The sequence below is a fragment of the Rhinoderma darwinii genome, chromosome 4 (genome assembly GCF_050947455.1).
Source record: "Rhinoderma darwinii isolate aRhiDar2 chromosome 4, aRhiDar2.hap1, whole genome shotgun sequence".
Classification (NCBI taxonomy): domain Eukaryota; kingdom Metazoa; phylum Chordata; class Amphibia; order Anura; family Rhinodermatidae; genus Rhinoderma; species Rhinoderma darwinii.
In genome coordinates this window covers 191,927,143-191,949,907 of record NC_134690.1, presented here as the reverse complement: position 1 = coordinate 191,949,907, position 22,765 = coordinate 191,927,143, and the positions used below count along the sequence as shown (strand labels likewise).

At 40.6% G+C, this 22,765-nt stretch overlaps 1 protein-coding gene across 1 annotated transcript in view; it reads left to right on the top strand.

Moving 5' to 3' along the window:
* The window catches only part of COL9A1 (collagen type IX alpha 1 chain), a 126,698-nt gene that overhangs the window by 26,340 nt on the left and 77,593 nt on the right, over positions 1–22,765 (top strand). Inside the window, exons 6-10 of the mRNA XM_075864152.1 lie at positions 11,854–11,937; positions 16,328–16,348; positions 18,184–18,258; positions 18,435–18,470; positions 18,550–18,612. Coding sequence (XP_075720267.1) covers positions 11,854–11,937; positions 16,328–16,348; positions 18,184–18,258; positions 18,435–18,470; positions 18,550–18,612 — 279 coding nt within the window. The remainder of the gene's footprint in view (positions 1–11,853; positions 11,938–16,327; positions 16,349–18,183; positions 18,259–18,434; positions 18,471–18,549; positions 18,613–22,765) is intronic.

The window sequence follows — 22,765 nt, the reverse complement described above, 5'->3', positions numbered from 1 at the left end:
CCTCTCTTTCTAACGATTTAAATGCTGTGGTCTCTGTTGACCGCGGCATTTAACAAGTTAAACTACCGGGATCACGCTCGAGCGCGATGCCGCTAGTTACTCTGAGGTGTCGGCTGTAACAAACAGCCGACACTGGCATCGTATGGAGCGGGTACACTCCGTGAGCCCGCTCCATACTTCCACTACCCAACTTTGGCGTATGTATACGTCAAATGTCGGGAAGGGGTTAAAAGATACATCATGAAAGGCTATTAGAGAGCCCATGACTTATCTGTTAAACGGATGCCTGTGACATATGCCATACAGTGGCAAATGCCATCCATAAGCTTCCATGTTAAAAAAGCACATAAAGACACACTTTTGGCCTCCGTCAGGCTAATAGAGCCCTATGGACGCGTTTAGCTGACGTACACGCTAAACGGACATGATGTGAACAGAGCTCAATAGATAAATTAGAGGATTGCTAACAATGCAATGAATTAGTTCTAGTGTGAAGCTTTACATTCATTTCTGGTGTGTCAGAAATATTTTCCTATCTGAATAATGTTAATACAAATGGATGTAATTGCTGTGCCCCTTTAATATGTATCCTTGCTCCATTGCTAATATGACAACAGGTTAAACTTTGCCTGAAAAATACCCCTAAGGGTATGTGCACACACACTAATTACGTCCGTAATTGACGGACGTATTTCGGCCGCAAGTACCGGACCGAACACACTGCAGGGAGCCGGGCTCCTAGCATCATAGTTATGTACGACGCTAGGAGTCCCTGCCTCGCTGCCGGACAACTGTCCCGTACTGTAATCATGTTTTCAGTACGGGACAGTAGTTCCACGGAGAGGCAGGGACTCCTAGCATCGTACATAAGTATGATGCTAGGAGCCCGGCTCCCTGCATTGTGTTCGGTCCGGTACTTGCGGCCGAAATACGTCCGTCAATTACGGACGTAATTAGTGTGTGTGCACATACCCTAATACTGACTGTTCTTGACGTTAGCCAAGGACCCAGGTTATAAGTGTAATGTTAACAAAAGCTAAAACCTAGCTAAACATTAAGACATGCAAATCGTATCTTTCCATTCCCTGGGGTTCTGAAAGGCAAGTCCAGTTTATTGATGGTTAACATGATAAATAAATGTGAAAGTGTCTCTGACTGATCTTTGTTTCAATAAAGTAATTTCCATAATATATAAAAGCAAAACTTTCTCTTCGTATACTACCACAAGAGGCTGAATTTGTAAATGTCAATTAGGTTAGCCCAAGTGAGAAGCGATGGAGCATGGATCTCCGGCATGCTGAGCAGTGGAGGGCAGCCCATTACATTGCACTGCTGATTTCCTATGTGGAAATCCGAATAACCATCATGCACACAGAGGGCAGCAAAGTCTCAGCTTAATGACCATGATTTTGCAAAATGATTCTGTCTGGTCGCATAAATGTATTTTTCTTGGGCATTCCGTTCTCGGTAGAAATAATGCGCACGCCATTTTCAACTGCAGCGTGTTCTGTCTCCTAGTTTCCATAGCAATGATCATTTATGTATGAAAGGAATTCATTATCTCCCATAGCAGTTACCGTACAGCAGGCAGTTGCAAGAGACTTTAGCTCTTCATCATAGGTCACATTATAGAGGCCAGTCTACATATCTCACAGTGGTGAAACATTTCACAGGATCATAGCAGTCAGTCACAGAGAGCCCCTTGTGTGCCTGCTTTTATACAGTGCATTCCATCCGCACAAATTGTAAATACAGCCCCTCTTGCTTTAGTGTCGCTCCTATAATGATACTTACAAGGCAGAGATGAGATGGGAATTTGCATGGACAGAAAACCGTTTTAAAATGTATCATAAGAATAAGAATACAAAGCTACAGCTAATAACATAATAAATATTTTGTCGTACATAGGTACTTACAATTCATATAGCTTAAAGGGAACTTGTCACATTGAAAATGCAGTTTGATCTGGTGGCGGCATGTTATAGAGCAGGAGGAGCTGAGCAGATTGACATATAGTTCGGTTGGAATATATTTAGTGTAACTTGTAATTTATTGCTATAAATCTCTGCTCATTCTGGGCCTAGGAGTGCAGTGGGCGGTTCTTCTCAATGATTGACAGCTATGTTTGCATGAACTCTCATACAGGTAGGACTGCCAATCACTCAGTAGGATCACTCATTGGACTTCTAAGCCCAGAATGAGCAGAGATTTAGAACAATAAATCATAAGTTATATTGAATCTTTTACGACAAATCTCTGTTTTGCTCCTCCTGCTCTATAACATGATGCCTCCAGATCAAACTGCATTTTTAATGTGATAGTTTCCCTTTAAAGGGTTATTCCCATCTAGGACATCCCCAGGCAGAACGGGGATAGGGTGACCACCGTTCCGGAGATAGGTACGGGTCCCCGGGTTTTGACACTCTGGGATAACTACTTTATATTATCAATATTGCCACCACAATTAGATCTCACTAGACTCCATGGAAGAACAATGTAACACAGAAATTAGACATATTTTATTGCTTTAGACCATTTAATTTCTCTGTGCAAAAAATTTTGAGTTATAGTTCTTTGCATATTTGTTTATCATTCAGGTCATGGCTTCTATTATTATGGGTTCTATTATTCATTACATTTTGATACAAGCTAACTCCATAAGCTCCCTCACGTCTAATAAGATCCCAAGCTTTGAAAATATGCTAGTTTAAAAAGACAACTTTCCATCATAGCTTTAAGCTCTGGACTTCTTATAAATAAATATATTTAATATATATATATAGATATGCAGTACTGTGCAAAAGTTGTAGGCAGTTGTGGAAAGATGCGGCAAAGAATGCTTTCAAAAATAGAAGTGTTAATAGTTCTTTTTTATCACTTAACAAAATACAAAGTGAATGAACAGAAGAGAAATCTAAATCAAATCAATATTTGGTGTGACCACCCTTTGCCTTCAAAACAGCATAAATTATTCTAGGTACACTTGCACAAAGTCATGGATTTTGTAGGATTATAGTCAGGTATATGATTAACCAATTATACCAAACAGGTCATAATGAACATCATTTTCATGTGTAGGGTGAAACACAGTCATTAACTGTAACAGAAACAGCTGTGTAGGAGGCTTAAAACTGGGTGAGGAACAGCCAAGCACTGCTCATATGGTGAGGTTGTGGACGACTGTTTCATGCCACAGGTCCACCATGGCAAGACTGAGCACAGCAACAACACACAAGGTAGTTATACTGAATCAGCAAGGTCTCTCCCAGGCAAAGATTTCAAAGCAGACTGGGGGTTCAAGATGTGCTGTATAAGCTATTTTGAAGAAGCACAAAAAACGGGAAACTTTGACGACCGTAGATGCAGTGGTCGGCCAAGGAAACTTAGTGCAGCCCATCATGCTTAATTTCCTTTGAAATTGGAAGCTGTTCAGCAGTGCCATCAGCTCAGAACCAGTGGGACCCAAGAACACCCATCTACTGTTTGGAGAAGTCTGGCCAGAAGTGGTCCACATGGAAGAATTGCAGCCAAAAATCCATACCTTCAACGTGGAAACAAGGCCAAGCGACTCAACTATGCACGATGAGTTAAAATTTGAAATATTTGGCTGTAACAGAAGGCAGTTTGTTTGCCGAATGGCTGGAGAGCGCTACAATAATGAGTGTGGGCAGGCAACAGTGAAACATGGTGGAGGTTCCTTGCAAGTTTGGGGCTGCATTTCAGTAAATGGAGTTGGGGATTTAGTCAGGATTAACAATGTCCTTAATGCTGAGTAATACAGGCAGATACTTATCCATCAAGCAATAACATCAGGGAGACATCTGATTGGCTCCAAATTTATTCTGCAGCAGGACAACAGCCCCAAACATACAGCCAGTATCATTAAGAACTATCTTCAGCGTAAAGAAGAACAAGGAGCCCTGGAAGTAATTATATGGCTCCGACAGAGCCTGATCTCAACATCATCGAGTCGGTCTGTGATTACATGAAGAGACAGAAGGATTTGAGGGAGCCTACATCCACAGAAGATCTGTGGTTAGTTCTCCAAGATGAGTGTAAGTGTACTTAGAAGAATTGATCCTGTTTTGAAGGCAAAGGGTGGTCACACGAAATATTGATTTATCTTCTGTTCATTCAATTTGCATTTTAATTGATGAAAAAAACTATAAACACTTCTATTTTTTAAAGCATTCTTACTTTGCATCATTTTTCCGCAACTGTATAAAACTTTTGCACAGTAGTGTGTATATATATATATATATATATATATATATATATATATATATATATATATATATATATATATATATATGTATACAACAAAAATTTGAACAGCACACTCCAACAAAATGAAACATAACGTGTATGCAGGTACAAGAACACCTGTGACTGCAAATATACAGCAGAAAAAGAAATGGCGACAGCACACTGCGAACACTAATGCCACCTAAGCCACTAAATATAAATCGTGGCAGGTGGGCAAACACTTTTTGATCAAAATGTTCACTAAGAACCTCCCTATTTGTAAGTAGATTTAGCATTACTGCATGTTTATTTATATTTAGTGGCTTAGGTGGCATTATTTTTTGCAGTGTGCTGTCGCCATTTCTTTTTCTGCTGTATATTTGCAGTCACAGGTATTCTTGCACCTGCATACACGTTTTGTTTCATTTTGTTGGAATGTGCTGTTCAAATCTTTGTTGTGTTTATGTGATTCATATTTGTGGGGTTAGTGACCGCCTCCATTTTTGTTCTTGCACTCCTCCCATTCTGCCCTGGCTGATTTTAATTAGTTTAGTGCTGATTCCTAACATCCCCAGATTTATATGTAGGCTTAGTCCCAGCTCTGGGTGTATGTGCAGAGTAGGTCCCCACATTACAGAGGTCGCCTTGTCGTAGCAGGTGGGCAAACACTTTTTGATCGAAATGTGCACTAAAAACCTCCCTATTTGTAAGTAGATTTAGCAGTAATGCATACTTATTTATATTTAGTGGCTTAGGTGGCATTAGTGTTCGCAGTGTGCTGTCGCCATTTCTTTTTCTGCTATATATATATATGTATATTGATATATGTATATATATGTAATGTACTCACTTACCTGCAATCCAGCCTCCTGTTTGCTTCAGATTATAAGCCACTTTGGAACATTCCATGCACTTTCATCAAACTGGAAGTTCTGGTGCCTTTATAAGTGGCACTGGCTTATTCTCATTGACTCAAGTGTGCTATGCAATGGTCTCCAGTGTGATATTTAGTGATAGAAATAGCTAGAAAAAGAACAGGTAAGATACTGACACTTCGAATTCCTAAATAGAACTCATGGCAAACGTAAGTTCTGGTTGGAGTATCCCTTTAGAATAAATCCCCTGAGATTCTGCGGCTGCAGCAGGAGTTATGTGTGCCATGTCCATATATTCAGTCTTATGTACAAAATGCTTTATATGGAATAGGTCCTATAGAGCTATGGATGTATGTCGTCCTGAGAGCTGCCGGAATGCACAAGTGACATTCAGCTGTGTCCACCCTTAACTTTTCTTGAATTGCGTTAAGTAATTGCGTTCATTTGTCATGTTACCAAGTCAATACAATCTCGCACCATCCAGAAAAAAAGAAAGTATACGCTAACATATAAGTTTTCCATCAGAGGCATCTGTCACAGCCATCCAGTACAAAATCTCATACGTTGAACGTATGTTTTTTTTAACATGTGAGTAAATGGGTAACGGATGGCTGACGGATGGTTTCTGTCAGAGACATCCGTCTGAGGTATTTGTTTATTTTACATGTTTGTTTAACATCTTTCGTCCACAATCTCAGGATATATCGGGTTTAGATAAGTTTAGGAAGGGGAAAACATCTGTAATAACAATCTTCTGATATAAGCAGTCTTCTCCGTCAACCTAGGACCTTGAGATCAGCCTACAGGGGCTGGAGGTCAGTACATAGTAGCAAGTGTATACACTATCTACACTGTTATTTTATTACCGATTAAGACTTTCTCCGTCAACAAGAAAATCCCCTACCAGTCTAACAATCCCCCTATCTCTATAGTAATGACCACCAGGGCCGCCATCAGGGCAGTACTGCTGGTACTGCAGTCAGGGGCCCGGCCACAATGATGAAAAAAAAGTGGCCCGGCCACTACTTTAAACAATTCATTAAGGGCCCCAGCTTTAGTTACTTGGAGAAAGGAGCGGACCCTGCAATGTAACGGGCCGTTCTTTACTCTGAAGTAACTCACGCTGGGGCCCTGAGAGGAAGATGATGCATGAGCAGGAAACAGAAGCTCCGTGTGAAGGGAGCCGCCCACCAGGCGGGTTCTAACCAGGGGCAGGGAGGACGGAGGAAGAAGAAATTGCTGGAGAGGAACAGTGACGCGCAGCTCCCCCCCTCCTGCCTGAAACTTCTAACTGCTGAGGAAGATTCCTCCAGGACAGGTAAGAGGGAACTGTAATGTTATGTGTGGGGGATTCTTTAGAAATTGTTTTTGTGGGGGAGGGGGGCTTAACTGTAAATGCTATATGTGGGGGAGGGAATATTATGTAAAACGTTTTTGGGGGGGAGCGGGACCTAAATGTGAATGCTATGTGTGGGGAGGCAATTTTTGTCAAACTTTTTTTGGGGGAGGGTAGGACTTGGCTGTGATTGCTTTATGTGGGGGAGGGGATTTTGTGTAAAATGCTATATGTGGGGGATGGTGGGACTTGGCTGTGAATGCTATGTGTGGGGGAAGGGATTTATTATAAATTTTTCTTGGGGAGGGGGAACTTAACTGTTAGGCTGAGTTTGCATGGGGCGGATAGGCTGTGTAAAAGCACGCAGTGTATCCGCCCTGTGTGCCACAGGGAATTCCGGCCGAACAGCTAGACAAAACTGTGGTGCAGTTTTTCGCCAGGAATGTCCGCTGCAGAAACTACAGCATTTAGCCAGCCTGCCAGCAGTCACATGGAATGAAATGTCATTGCAGGAGGCCACGCTGGAGGGAGGAAGAAACACAGACTCCAGGGTAAGTATAAGATTTTTTTTTTTTTATGAGTTGCCTTTTTTTTAATTCAATGGAGAAAACCCGCAACAAATAAGCAGTGATTCCGCAAATACAATTAACATGCTGCGGAATAAAATTCTGCACCGCAAGTACATTTCTGAGCGTTTTTACCGCTCAGTATTTACGCGGTGTGTGGTTGGGATTTGTTCTATCTCATCCACTCTGCTGCTACTGTATTTGCTGCAGATTTTTTGCAACTAATTCCGTTGTGGAAAAACTGCAGTATTTACGCTACGTGTGAACTGACCCTAAGGCCTTATTCACATGACCGTGTTCCGTCCGTGATATACGGACCGCATGTCGGCCGCATTTCCCGGACCGAACACAGTGCAGGGAGCCGGGCTCCTAGCATCATAGTTATGTACGTTGCCAGGTGTTCCTGCCTCCCCTGTCCCGTGCTGAAAACATGAGTACAGTACAGGACAGTTTTCCCACAGCGAGGCTGGGACACCTGGCATTGTACATAACTATTATTCTAGGAGCCCGAACTTCCTGCACTATGTTCGGTCTGTGAAATGTGGCCGACATATCAGGGGATTCTGTTTAAAGGCTATTGAAACCTTTGAAAACTTTTTTTTTTTAAATAAAAATGTCTATCAGTGTGTTTGGTGAAACTTTCAATTACATTTTATTAAAAATAATTTTTACTATCTGAGATACAGCTGCTTTATATCCTGTATACAGAGCAGCTGTATCTAGTTCTGAGACCTGGATCCGTCAGGTCAGTGGGACTGACATGTTCAGTGACAGCGGTCGGATCAACCTGTTATCGATCACATCTTTGTTTATAACTTAGATTGATCGGTAAGGCCGGGTTCCCCTGTAGCTAAACGCTGCGGAATTTCCACAACGAAATTCTGTGCGGAAATTCCGCAGCATTTACAGTAGCAGCAAAGAGGATAAGATTCTGTAAATCTCATGCCCACACTGCGGAAAAAAACAGCAGCATAAACGATAATAAATTGACAGAATTGAAATCATGTAAATTTATGCTGCGTTTTTGTTGATTTTCTGTTACAGGTTTTCTACTTTGATTTCAATGGGGATGCAAAACCCGCAACAGAAAGAAAAGTGTTGCGACGTTTGTGGCGTAATCGTAGCATTTACGCCGCAAAAATTGCAACTCTGGAAAAATAAATAAATCATACTTACCCAGAATTACTCAGAACGTCCACCTTCTTCCTGCAGTCCGGCCTCCTGGGATGACGTTGCATCCCATGTGACCGCTGCAGCCAATCATCGCCGACAGCTTCACATGGCCTGCAACGTCATCCAGGGAGACCTGAGCGGACGTCAGAGGAGGGTGTTATTATGAGCGCTATTTTGCGCGGAGGTAGGGATGCACGATGCATTGAAACTTCTATACTGTTTCGACACCGTGCACCCTCAAACAGTTCAATACCATTATTTCATGTATTTCGATACTAAGCCGTGCGGCCGCACAGCTTAGTTTAGTAATACATGAATGTATGAGAGCGGAGTTGCGGCTGTGTAATACAGCCTTTGCCCCGCTCCTGAGAAGTGTGCGTGTGGTCAGCATGATGTGATGCGACCAGCGCTGCACTTATGAGAGCCGGCACTGAAGACAGAACATTGCGGGCACACAGCAAAACACCCGCATGTTCTGTCTTCTGTGCCTGCCCCGACGCTCATTAGTGCAGCGCAGGTCGCATCGCCTCATGCTGACTGCGCACACACTTATTGTCAGGAGCGGGGCAATGGCTGTATTACACAACCGCAGCCCCGCTCTATGGGCGGGTTCAGATGTGGCAGAATTGCTGTGGAATTCCGCTGCGGACAGTCCGCAGTGGAATTGTCCAGCGGCCGTTTTTTACATTTGTTTCAATAAATTTTTAGGCAAGTTAGTTCAGACATTGCGGAAAGCTCCGCTGCGGACCATAGACTGCGGTGCGGAATTTTCCCCCCGCAGCATGCACTGTCTGTTGCGGAGAAGCAGCGGAATTTCACTTCGTATTTCAGCCTTTGCAATACAAAAACTGAAATCTGTGGCAAGCCCGCTGTGTTTTCTGCAACGTCTGAATTACCTGTCAAATATGCAAATGTTGGTGCAGATTCGTTGCTTAATTGCCCCAAATCTGCACCAACATTTGCAGCGGAAAAACTCTGCCATGTCTGAACGTGCCCTAACGGCGGAGATCAGAGAAACCTCTCATCTCCGCCGGTATTCCCCTGAACACTGCGATCAAAGCTGACCGCAGCATTCAATGGGGAAATGAGAAGGGGAGATGCCCTTTGGATAGCATCACAGGGAATTCCTGTGACGAGATCGAGGGCCATACCCTATATGAGCAGACAGCCCAGGGTCCATTGAAGGACCCCAGGGCTGTCTGACCATATTTCCTGTTAGGGCATACTTAACTGCCTGTGTATATCGATATGTCAGTACATTAATGTTTAAAAATAAAAAAGTAAAAAAAAAAAAAAAATTAGTCCCGATACATAAAATATACACATTCAGTATCGTCGTGACCGTAATAACACATTTATAGCGTCATTCATGTTTTCGCTGTTATATAATAAAAAACTGCTTTCTTTCACTTATTAATGTGAGGCACGAGGTATTATGAATTTTTAACCTTCATGTGCATCACATTAATAGTAATTAACCCCATCATGTACCTCACACACTAACCCAATGTTGTCCATTATGACTGAGGAACACGATGGGGTTAATTACTATTAATGTGAGGCACACGGAGGTTCAAAATTCATCACACCACGTGCCTTACATCAGGAAATGGAATAACTTTTTTTATTTTTATTATTGTTGGCAAAAGTATTGTTTTGGTATAGAGTATCGCAAAACTACACAAAGTATCGGTATCGAAGTCCAAATTCTGGTATCGTGACATCCCTATGCAGAGGAATTTCCATCCGAAAAACAGCACCACAATGTGGTGCGATTTTTCGGACGGCATGTCCTGCGGGATACAGGTCGGACACGCTGCGTGATTTTTATGCAGCGTATCCGACCCGTGGGAACCCAGCCTAACAGCTAAATCTTGCGTGCCACTGAACCCGTCAGTCCCGCTGACCTGAAGGATACAGGTTTCAGCACACGATACAGCTGCCCTGTATACAGGATATAAAGCAGCTGTATCTCAAAAAGTAAAAATTATTTTGAATAAAATGTAATTGCAATGTTGCACAAAACACACTGATACACATTTTTATTAAAAAAAAGTTTTCAAAGGTGTAGCGGCTGTAGCCTTTCAATATTTTTTGTGTGGGAGGGGGGATTTGACTGTAAATGCCATGTATATTGGAACTTATTTAGCATATATTCACAGGTTACGGTCATATTGCGTTTTTGTTTTTATTGCAGAGATATTCGCAAAACCATGGCAAATTACATGGTTATAAAGCAATTTTTCAAAAACTGTTGCAAAAAACGTGATTTGACCTCGACGTGTGATTACACCCTTGTAGTTCATTTGTGTAGGGTAGGGGGTCTTTGCTGTAGATGTTATGTGAGAGAAAAGTTTAGCTATACTTTTTGTGTGGGGGAGGGTATATTCACATGTAGCGTTTGAGGGGCAGTTAAAAAAAATGCATCAAAACCGTGCAGTCAACTGCGCTATTGATTCCGTCAAAACAACAAAAACCTTATAGAACGGAGACAAACGGAAACCATTTGCAACTGATGCGATACCATTGATATCAATGGTAACGCAAATGGAAAGCTATGATTTACGATTGTTTCAGTTTGGTTTCCGTTCATGGGTTCACCTAACGGAAAAGTCAAACAGAACCCATGAACGGAGCCCCGACGCAGATGTGAACGAAGCCTAACATGTATGGACATAAGTAACAGCCCCAGGATCCCTTGGCAGAGCGCTAGTAGAAGATCTGCCCAGGGACTCCAGTCCTGGGAAAGCTCCACTCCCCGGGCCATGCCATACAGTGAGATACGTTTTGGCTAAATTGAACAAAATCCAGGGCATTATCTGGTCACTGCCTGCTGCATGGTTTCCTTCACTGTACTTGACATCAGCACCAAAATCGGTTAACGCGTATAACGTACAAACATGAGCGCCACACTTTCCGTTGTCCATCCCCAGTAATGGAGGGGGGCCCAGACATCTTGGTGACCACCTTATCTGTACTTACAGGTATACATATTCCGTCCCCTAGTTCAAGAACATATTCTTCCTACTTATCGCACGACAGAAAGCCATCTTCCAATGCTATTTCTGGCTTCATGGGTGTAGCCTCCTTGCCCTGGTCTCTGGATCAATATCTGTGACCAGGACAGTTAGGTGTGTTAGGAGGTCGGACTCTTGTCAAGATACAGAAAGAGATGTCACTTGAATAACTGATGCAGACAGGATGCCATTTGGACGGGCATCACGCAGGGAAATGACTGCAATCATGTTACGCTGTATCTGTTACATAAGTAACAATGAGTAACGTCAGACTTTGCTTTGGTTTTGAAGAAGATTGTAAGTTTCCAGATGTGTTCATTAGTTTCAGTATAAATAATCTATATGCAATAACACAAGTCAGCAGAATTGTTTCACACATATGATTTGACACATTGACAGCTCTTAAGGGGAAAACGATATTCTTGAATACAAAATCTTTGACCTTTTTATACTCCCTATGTACATTTTTTCTGAAGACTTAAAAAGTGCTATTGTTATTTTCTAATATGTTATGACTTGACATGACATAATATGCATAAAAATCTGGTAAAGTTCAGACACCTAATTTTCTTCCATCCATCAGGGTTTGTTTTGCACAGCAAATATCAAATAGTAACTCAACAATTATTTTTCTGAAACAGTTTGACCTCCAGTGGATGTTAATTCATTGTGATCCTCTGAGGCCAGAGAGAGAGTCCTGCACAGAGCTGGAGGCCAGGAGAGCGGTAAGTGTGTATAGATAGTGACCTGCTTAGGACTGTACATCACTGCATTTCCAGATCACTAGACAACTAGATCACATTTCTCTATGCATCAACTGATGATTTAATATATATATATATATATATATATATATATATATATACACATATACATATATATATATATATATATATATATAGATATATACATATATACATATACATATATATATATATATATATAATATACTACTAACACCACTAGATAGCTGACCTGGAAACAAGTATAAACATACATAATGTATGTTGACCAGCATACTCCAAGCCTAACTATGGAAAAGTAGTTTTATCCACTCACGCACTATATGGAAATTAGATAGTAAGTGTGCGTCAGACAGGTAAGTGTCCCGGATTTTCTGCTGTAAACCCTTCCCAACCCCACCATTCTGCTCTTGAGTGACAACTCTAGTGGTTCCATGCATCATATGACTGGCGAACCATGAGCCGTCACTCCAGAGGGGAGGGGTTGGAGAGGGTTTACAGCAGGGAATCCAGGACACTTCCATGCCATCTTATTTGCAAATGGCACATGAGAAGTTGCATTTTTCCTAGTTAGGCTTGGAGCATGATCGACAGCATAAGTGTGCTTACACTTGTTTCCAAGTCAGCTATTCAGTGGTGGCAGTGGTTTTGGAGGGTCAAAACTGCTGACAGACTCAGTTTAATTGTTGAATTCTGTGTTGTATGTACTTTATTAAAAAAATTACAAAAATGACTAAATAAATTGATAAACGGTTTGAGTATGAAATAAATACAAGGGCTCAAACAGCTGTATTGGATATTATTTTAAAAATACGTATGGTAGGTGGCAGTTCTCAGCCAAAAGTTGGGTGTGTGTGCGCAGCCAATCTCCAAAGAAGTGAATGAGACCATGAAAAACAGCCAAGTTGTCACATTTGGCTGTTTCTAAAAGTACTGTACCATTCATGTCTATGGAGAGGGGCAGCGTGCATTTGGTCAACTCTCCATCTGGAGAAGGGTCTTGGTGTATCTTGTTCTCCATAACAGAGGAGATGGGGATCACAAAGTTAATACCCCAACCTATCAAACTTTATATCACCTGTCTAATTGACAGGTCATAAATTAAAAAAAAAGGTTGTTGGGGGACAACTGGTTTAATGTTTAGTCTACAATGATTCTGTATTAATAACTATAATAAAATAATGGTGGAGATTTATTAATGCTAGCACACATCCGAGCGTGCACTGTTGATGAATATTGATAGGACTTGAAACAACATCAGGTCGGAGCTCGGGTTGTTTTCCTTTACTTTTTAATCAGAAAAATGGCGGAAAAACGTCAGTAAATTAGACTCTGCGGCCATGTCAACTTTTTCTGAAACATCTGGACAAGTCAGAAAAAATGGTGCAGGGGCTTTATAAATATGGCGTTTGACTCAAGTATTTTGCCCTCTCCAATGTCACTAATACATTGGTAAATCTGCCCCTTTGTCAATTTGTACATGTGAGTTTATTAAATAACATATTTTATCAATTTAAAAAATATATACTAATCACTACAAAATCTAAATAATTAAAGGGGTTTGCCACTTTAAGTATGGTATTTAGAAATGAGAGTCAAACATTAAAATAGGCAACTTATTAATATATTCTGTTTAGCAGTTCTGCTGCGTTTTCGCTATGTGTAAAGCCAGGACGCCTGGTTCCCATATCCCTTGCCTCCAACAGATCTCCGCTTTGTCCATAATATGGCCACCAATGGAGGGACACGTGACAAGAGATGTCAGTCTGCAATCTCTGATAAAACCAATTGCGCATGCACTAGTTTCCTGTCTGTCCAGGATCTGTGCAAGCGCAGAGGAAACTAGCACATGCGCAGTGGGTCTCATTGGAGATTCCAGAGTGACGTCTCTTGTCCTGTGTCCCTCTATCAGCGGCCATATTATGGACAGATCAACGCACTGTCAGGGTAGAAGAATATATTAACCAGGGAGTCTGGCTACATACATAGCAAAAATGCAGCAAAACTGCTAAACAAAAATGGAGGAGATTCATGAAAAGTATCTAACAAAAAAATTGTCTTTGCAGCCCATAGCAACCAATCACAGCGCAGCTTTGATTTTGCATAGTGCTCATGAAAAATGAAAGCTGCGCTGTGATTGGTTGCTATGGACAACAAAGGCAGTATTTCTGTTAGACACTTTTTATGAATATTCCCCATAAAGTAGTATTGGTAAGTTGCCTATTTTAATGTTTGTCTCTCATTTAGAAATAATATACTTAAAGTGGCCAATAAAGTAGAGCAATTTGTTAGTTATTGATAAAGTATGTGAAAACCATAAGGGTATGTTCACACGCAGTGGTTTCAGATGTAATTACGCCTGAAAAAACGGCACCATTACGCCTCTAAACATCTGTCCATTGCTTGCAATGGGATTTACAGTGTTCTGTTCTCACGAGGTGTAACTTTACGCGTCGTCCTCAACATACGGCGCGTAAAATGACGCCGCGTCAAAAGAAGTGCAGGTCATTTCTTGGGACGTTTTTGGAGGCGTTTTTCATTGACTTCATTGAAAAACAGCTCCAAAAACAGCTGTAAAATACGCAGCGAAAAACGCGAGTTGCTACAAAAACAACTGAAATTTTTTTTGGTGAAAATGTTCACACGCAGTAGCAAAATACGTCTGAAATTACGGAGCTGTTTTCGCCTGAAAACAGCTCCTGATTTTCAGATGTTTTTGTAACTACTCACATTTTTCGCTGCGTATTTTACGGAAGTTATTGGAGCTGTTTTTCAATGGAGTCAATGAAAAACGGCTCCAAAAACGTCCCAAGAAGTGACATGCACCTCTTTGACGCGATCGTCTTTTTACGTGCTGTCTTTTGACAGCGACGCGTAAAATTACACTTCGTGGGAACAGAACACCGTAAAACCCATTGAAAGCAATGGGCAGATGTTTGTAGGCGTCATGGAGACGTTTTTTGAGGGGTAATTCGAGGCGTAAAATTCCCAAATTGCGTCTGAAAACAGTGAGTGTGAACATACCCTGAGGCTTCTTTTCAGGCGTTTTTTGTTCAATGGAAAATCAGCTCCAAAAAATGCTTCAAGAAATAACATGCTACTTCTTTTTATGGAGCGTCTTTTTACGCTCCGTTTTTTTAAACAGAGACGTAAAAAGACACCCTGTATGAACTAAACGCCCTGAAATACGCCTGAAAATACTGCGTGTGAACATGCCCTTAAGGCCACCACTACAAGGGTATGTGCACACGCAGTGAGCAAAAACGTCTGAAAATACGGAGCTGTTTTCAGGCGAAAACAGCTCCTGATTTCCAGACACTTTTTTAACAACACGCTTTTTTCGCTGCGTTTTTTACAGTAGTTTTTGGAGCTGTTTTTCAATGGAGTCAATGAAAAACGCCCGAATTACGTCTGAAAACACTGCGTGTGAACATACCCCAACTCTCACTGTGGCTGTCATCCACCTTTATATATTTAAAAATGTGCCGGACTATACTTTGATACAGTCTCTGCTCTCATGTCGCTGTTTAGCTGGGTATATGCTGTGCAGGATTCTAGGAAAGCTGGGTGACGAGCTATGTAAAGTTATAATAGAAGTCATGTTGTTCGTCACTCAGCTTTTCTATAAACTGATATAACTGTATATAACTAAATAGAAATATAACAATTTGACAAAAAAAAACAAACAACTCAAGGACTCATTCCATTTTTATGATAGAGAATGTTCTTTAAATATGTGTGGTAATAAGTGGGTGAATCAGGTTTTCAGTCTCATCAATGTCAATTTATAAAGTAATGAAAAAGAAATCCAAAAAATGGGAAATATAATTGTCATGTAATTAATGTCGCAGCTCCCAGATAAGACACAGGTTACAAGGTGACTGCGTGGGAACTTCATATTGGTCCAATAAAAATGAAGTTATTACACTGGATTGAAGAGGGTGTTCTGTGGGGTCAGTAACCCTTTGCTGGTAGTTCCCAATAAATGCTGTAGAAGTATAGCATTACAGTTCCAGCTACCAGAGGAAGGGTTAAGGGACCTTCACGGTCCTACCTTTCCCATCCCACAGCCAGGACATCCTCCAATCATTACTACCCTCCTCCCAGAACATTAATAAACATAAGGATCTGTGCCTTCTCCTGGGCTTACCTTGCTACTTGTCTTAGCACATTCACTTTGGGGATTTACTTGTGGGTCCTAATATTGGACAAGGGCTAAGGATACTGCGATTTCTTCCCTGGCCATAGGTCCCACCATGGCTAAGAGTGTCAGGGATAGCAGTGCCCTCGTGCTGGTGCTAGTTTTACACCTCATCAGCATCTCCTTAGCTCAAGTAAGTGGCAACTAACTTCCTTCATTTGTCTTTTCCAGGTCAGCCAGGCACTTCTAGAGGTAAGAGAGAGCTTTAATGCAATTGTATAAGGCTGCGGCTTCCAGAAGTGCTAGCAACTGCCTGAGTGTACTGTATCTGCCATGTGTGCTTACAGTATAGAAAGTGTTAACTGATAAATAGTGTTTGGCTACTTTGTGGAAAGTTTACAAAACTTTATAGCTCTGCATATGTCATGTGCTCATGGTTGGAAATGATTCAATGTATACTGAAGTGAGTCCATTGCATGGTGTTCTGCACTAGTCTTATTTACACACATTACTAATTTTACATTCAGTTAGATCACTCCCTGGGCATGAGAATTACATACCAGTTAAACATTAGTTGCCTTACTGGAATAGGGCTGCAGCAAGCATGTGGAGGTTTACAATATATAGTAAGTCTGGGAAAAAGTGAATCTCAGGAGGACCATTGACAGATGGGAGTGATGAAGGGAGGCTAAGGTGATGATGGGTTAATGAGGATGCATCTCAGGTTTATGTGATACCTGGGTAATCAGGGTGCAGCACAGCGGTTCAGGGCATATAGTTAATGAGAGTGCAGTATAGAGGTTCAGGTGCTGTATGGTTAATAGACGTCCCAGGCACACAGGGTTAATGATGGAGCAGATTAGTACTTTGGGTGATACAGGGTTGATCACGGGCAGTAAAGTTTTAAAAGGGGTAAGGAGAGGGCAGTGCAAAGGGGCTAAGTTAGTTAGGGTTAATGAGATTGCAAAAAAGTGTAGGTTATACATGGTGAAGAATAGACAGGTTCAGTTTCTGTGGCGTTAATGAGGGGTGCAGTACAAGGGTCCAGATGATACATGGTTAATAGGGGTGTAGTATGAGGTTCAGGGGGTGATATAAGGTGTATGAGGATGCAGAACATAGGGGTTCAGGTAATGCAGAGTTAATAATCGTGTAGTACAGGGGTTCGGGCTAGTTCACATCCAAGGGGATGGACTTGAAATCACCCACTCCCAGCTTTCCTGCACATAGAGGAGGGAGGCAGAGGAGAGACCGAGACCTCACAATGCCCTCTTTGTAAACCCCCTTCACGGCCACTGTAAAAATAGGAGAGAAAAAAAAAAGACGAAAACAAGAAAGAGCACATTCATCCTGCATGCAGGTCGGAAACTTGTACACTACGCTTATAGCAGGCTGCAATGTCCGTACACTATACCACAATTAAATAGATCTATTGTGTACAACCTGAATACAGTATTTAATATGATTAGTATTAAAAAGTTATCCCAGTAGTATGAAGATAAAGAAAATCCCTGAATTATTCCAACAGTTATCAAACACATGATGAATTATATGCTGCCCTATTACATCTATATGTGTCCATTACCAAGCAGAAATCTATTACATCTATATGTGTCCATTACCAAGCAGAAATCTATTACATCTATATGTGTCCATTACCAAGCAGAAATCTATTACATCTGATATATGTGTCCATTACCAAGCAGAAATCTATTACATCTATATGTGTCCATTACCAAGCAGAAATCTATTACATCTATATGTGTCCATTACCAAGCAGAAATCTATTACATCTATATGTGTCCATTACCAAGCGGAAATCTATTACATCTATATGTGTCCATTACCAAACAGAAATCTATTACATCTATATGTGTCCATTACCAAACAGAAATCTATTACATCTATATGTGTCCATTACAAGCAGAAATCTATTACATGCTATCTGATCAATATTTTGTTACATTCTACCTATATTGATCACTTCAAAGATGATCAATTAACTATGTAAGTTCCATCGAGTAGTAGCAGACAGATGTGCAATGCCTTGTATACACTACAGCTAATGTAGACTATTGTTTTATCAGAGAGGACCCCCAGGACTCCCTGGACCAACAGGTCCCCCAGGATCATCTGGTGTTCCTGGCATAGATGGCATTGATGTAAGTATCATATTTAGAATAGATTGAACTGAGATTGTCTTTACTATAAACTTTAATGACTGTATGTATAGCCTTAGTAAAGATTATTTCTACCATCTGATCTCTCGTCACCCATGTGTTGAATGTTGCTGCGATTTGTCAATAGGTCTGAATTTTCTGTGCTTTTTCTGTAACAGGGAGACAGGGGTCCAGATGGTCCTCCAGGCCCTCCGGTAAGTTTTCCTAATCCTCCAGACTGTCGTGTGTTCTTTGTGTTTTCTTATTACTTATTGTCATTTCTTCTCTTATCAGGGTCCAGATGGGGAATCGGGCAAACCAGGATCTCCCGGGTTACCAGGCGAGCCAGGAGCCGATGTGAGTATACTCAGTGTTACAAGGTGTTTGGAGGGATGCTGAGGTTGTATAAGGGGAGGGAGGTCCCTTTAGACATCTCCGCTATGCCGTGTCTGGATAGAGGGCTTGTTGTTTGCACATAGACTTGTGTTGGAGAGGATGACTGAGGCTCAGATATCACAGCGGACTGTGTGTAAGCTCCATTCACCAAGAAGAGCAGTCACAGTGTTCACTTGTACTTGAAATTTAAGTAAATCACCAGTTGTTAACATTCTTGCGTCCATATAGTCACTTTTCTAATCCATTGGATACAGTTCGTTACTACATAATATAGATGTACCAGATTTCAATTTGGTACATGCAGCAGAGCTGAGTTTGTCATTTATCATACTCATTGTGAAATATGTGGTTTTACATACAGGCGACTGCGGTTAAACCTACTACATTATCTTTATTTGGGACTTTTCATGGTGTACAAACAATGTAGACTGAAAGATTTAAATGACAAGCTCAGCTCTGCTACACTTGAAATCTGTGATTCTATCTGGCTATTCTGTTTATTCTTAGTGGTGTGACTTTATTGAAAAGTAATTCCTGGGAAAACAAAGTATTGCCACTGCATCAGATTACCAAAATAGTTTTGTCTTTATTCCATAAACGTTTGCAAATCAAGTAGAGGTGACGTTTCTATCATACAATGGCCCTTCTCAAACCCATATGACCCCGCCACAAAATATACAAGTATATATACCCATATGCATGAAGGGAATTAGTGGCAAACCTCACCCCCTTCGCCATTTTGACATTTAATATACTGCTTTTTAACCACGGATCTATGATTATAACTAAAAGTATTATTTTATCATTTTTAAAGTATGGGGATTCAATGTTTGTTAAAACTTGTTTTTAAATGTCACTATTTGTATGTGGATTCTTAAGTTTTTTTCAAAATGGCGGAGGGGCGTGGTTTGGCGCTAATTTCCTTCATGCATATGGGTATATATACTTGTATGTTGGGTGGTGGGGTTATATGGGTTTGAGAAAAGCCATTGTTTGGGCAAAACGTCACCTCTACTGGATTTACAATCGATTATGAAATAAAGACAAAACTATTTTGGTAATCTGAAGCGGTAACAATTTTTAGTTGGACTGTGATTTTCCAAAACACGGTGGAACCTGGAGGCATTTGACACACAGTGAAGTCCACGAATGGTGGTGAGGGCCACTTTTATCTTTCTAAGGTTTTCCTGGATAGATGTAGAAATAGAGAAATGCTTTACACAGGGGTAAAATATTCTAACGTTGTTTGTAAAATAATTGATGTCAACAAATAGCCAAAGCAAGAGTCGTCTTGTTCTGTAAAGTTGTTACAAATTCTATTCAACTGATTAATAATAGCTGTTTCTGGGGAAAAATGGGTGACAACTGATATGGCCACCATTGTCATAATGGTGGCCAGGGCGAATCATATGGTGGCCTTATTAGTTGAAACACAGCTTTCCAGGAAACAGACAGAAATGATTGACTGATGGTAGTATCAGCGTTTTATGGTATGTGATTATCCATTAGTATACTGACAGCTGCCTAGTCATGTACATTCTGATGTATTACATATCCTGTCTCATGCATCAGACATTAACATATGGGATGACAATGTTCTCCATATCATAATAGACATTTCTTTACTCAGAGACTTTATTTGAGAAGTCATATAGCTTCTTACTCTGATCAAATTGCATGTTACTGTTTGTCGTATTGTGCTGATAGAGGAAGTTTGAACAGGATATGTTAGGCCTGGAGGCTGACTCTTATTATTACAATTACATGTATTGCATACACAATGTTTATAGTATTTGAAACCTCCACAGTTTACAGTCGGACAACGTTACATCTGAGATTTGCATTCTCAATACAAGTTTTTGATAAATTATAAATAAATCACCTTTATTCTACTTCATATATATATATATATATATATATATATATATATATATATATATATATATATATATATATATATATATATATATATGTGTGTGTGTATATATATATATGAGCTTTAATGAAGATCTTCCTTTAATGAGTTTTTATACTTACTTATATAGATATCAATGTACAGATGTAGCAGGGTTGAACTTGTCACTTACCCTCTGAGTTCCACCATTTTCTGCATTGTGCTAACTATTTGAGTTAAAATGATATAGTAAATTTACTTGTAGTCCAATGGAAATAATACATTATGAGAAACATGGATTTCAGCTATACTGCATAGGACAAATTTTACTCTGTTATACCTATATGATAAAGAGTGGCATCTATAACTCATAATTTATATAGCGTGTGGCTAACTAGGAATAGAAGTTCCTAAAATAAAGACTTCAGATAGTGCGCCACTAATTTTAATCTGGAATTGAACATGCCGGATAGTATGAATCCATTTACCAGAATGATGTAAAACACAATTAAAATTCACAGCATGTTGTAGCCCTGTGCACTGCAAGCTCAGAGAATAACCTCGGCCTTGTCATTTCTAATAAGTCCCATTTAGTGCACTTTAGCCTTGTATGGTTTATGACATCCTGCTACCTGTTGTGGGCTAGTGTTCCCGTTCTTTGATGTGTAATAAAGATTTAGAATATATTTGTACTATTTTCCCACTTTTATTTATACAATATTAGTTTTTAAGGCCTTAAAAAAAACACTCTGTTCACACTGTCACAAAACGTACACCAACGGCCTCCGATGGACCCAATTGACTATAATGGGGTCGGTCGGGGTTCCGTCATAGTGTTTGTTGTTTTGACGGGAAAAAATAGCGTTGAATACTGTACTATTCTTCATTTCCTCCTGCCGTTGGATCCAAATAGGTGTATACATCCAAACAGCAAGAAACGTAAAGTGTAGTTTTAGAATAAGCTGATATATGTGTGTAAATGAGGAATAACACTATTTCTGGTTATTATATGACTTGTATGTTACATTATTTAGCAGTTTTCCCCTCTGTAGACTCTATCTCTAGTTCTCAGTTGTCTCAAAGTTAGTGGGTGGAGCCTAGTGGCTATAGTGTCTCCTATACATAGCACACATAGAAGAGGCGAATCCTGTTCTCCTATCTTTAGCACATATATTGAAGCTGCAGCAGCATGGAGGACATCATACAGCAGTAATGAGCAGTGTAGCTGAGAATCCAGCACTGGTGTGACATAGAAACCTACCATGACGTCTGTGTGTTTCTCTCTGCTACTACTTCCTCCCCTGTTCACCCCTCCCCCTCTACAGACTTACATGCAGCTTGTGTTGCTGAGTCACACTCTCTCTCTGCTCCCTCCTCCTACTCCCTCTCCCCATAGAAAGTTATAGCCACGCAGTGAAGTGACACACCCCCACATTCTACAGCCCGTCTGTATCCAGGGGCGGCCAATGCTTGACCACAGGGGTGGACAACAGATTACAGGAAGGGAGACACGTAGTGGAAGTTTCTTCACACAGACTTTGCAAGGATAACACAACTACATTTTAACAGTGAGTAAATGACAAAGTTGTTTTATATCAGGTATACGATTAGATTAGAATAAGTTGTTTGAAAAGTTAGTGTCTATTTAACATAACAAGAAATTTCTCGTTCAAATCTGCGTTGGAGACTCCGTTAGGGGCCTCCATTGCAAATTCGCCTGAGAATAGCAGAAACAATAGCACAGCCTGCTGCGATATTGTTTACAGTAAAACCACGGACACGACGACGGAACCTATTAAAGTCAATGGGATCCGTCATCCACCGGTGGTGCCTGTCGTGCAACGGAACTGGCGCTTCAGGTTCTTCTGGTGTTCTTATCCTCTGATGAAGCAAAATGTCCGAAAGCCGACCTTAGATGTGAACGAGGCCTTAGTACAGTGTGGGAAGAGTTTCACAACTTGAGGTACAAGTACAAAAATATCCAACCAGTGTTATCCTATTAGAAGTCCCTGCAAATTAATTCTACAAAAAGGGGAACATCTCAGTTTCAGATAATATATGGATAATTGACTCTTCAATGGTTATCTGGAATCCAAGCAAAAACTGTGTAATTGCGCAGAAAAACCAACGGACGTAGAAAGGAAAAATGCATGTATATCCTTACAATGTTAAAAAGAAATTTACATATAAGATCATCAGATCCCGATCATTCTTCAGGGA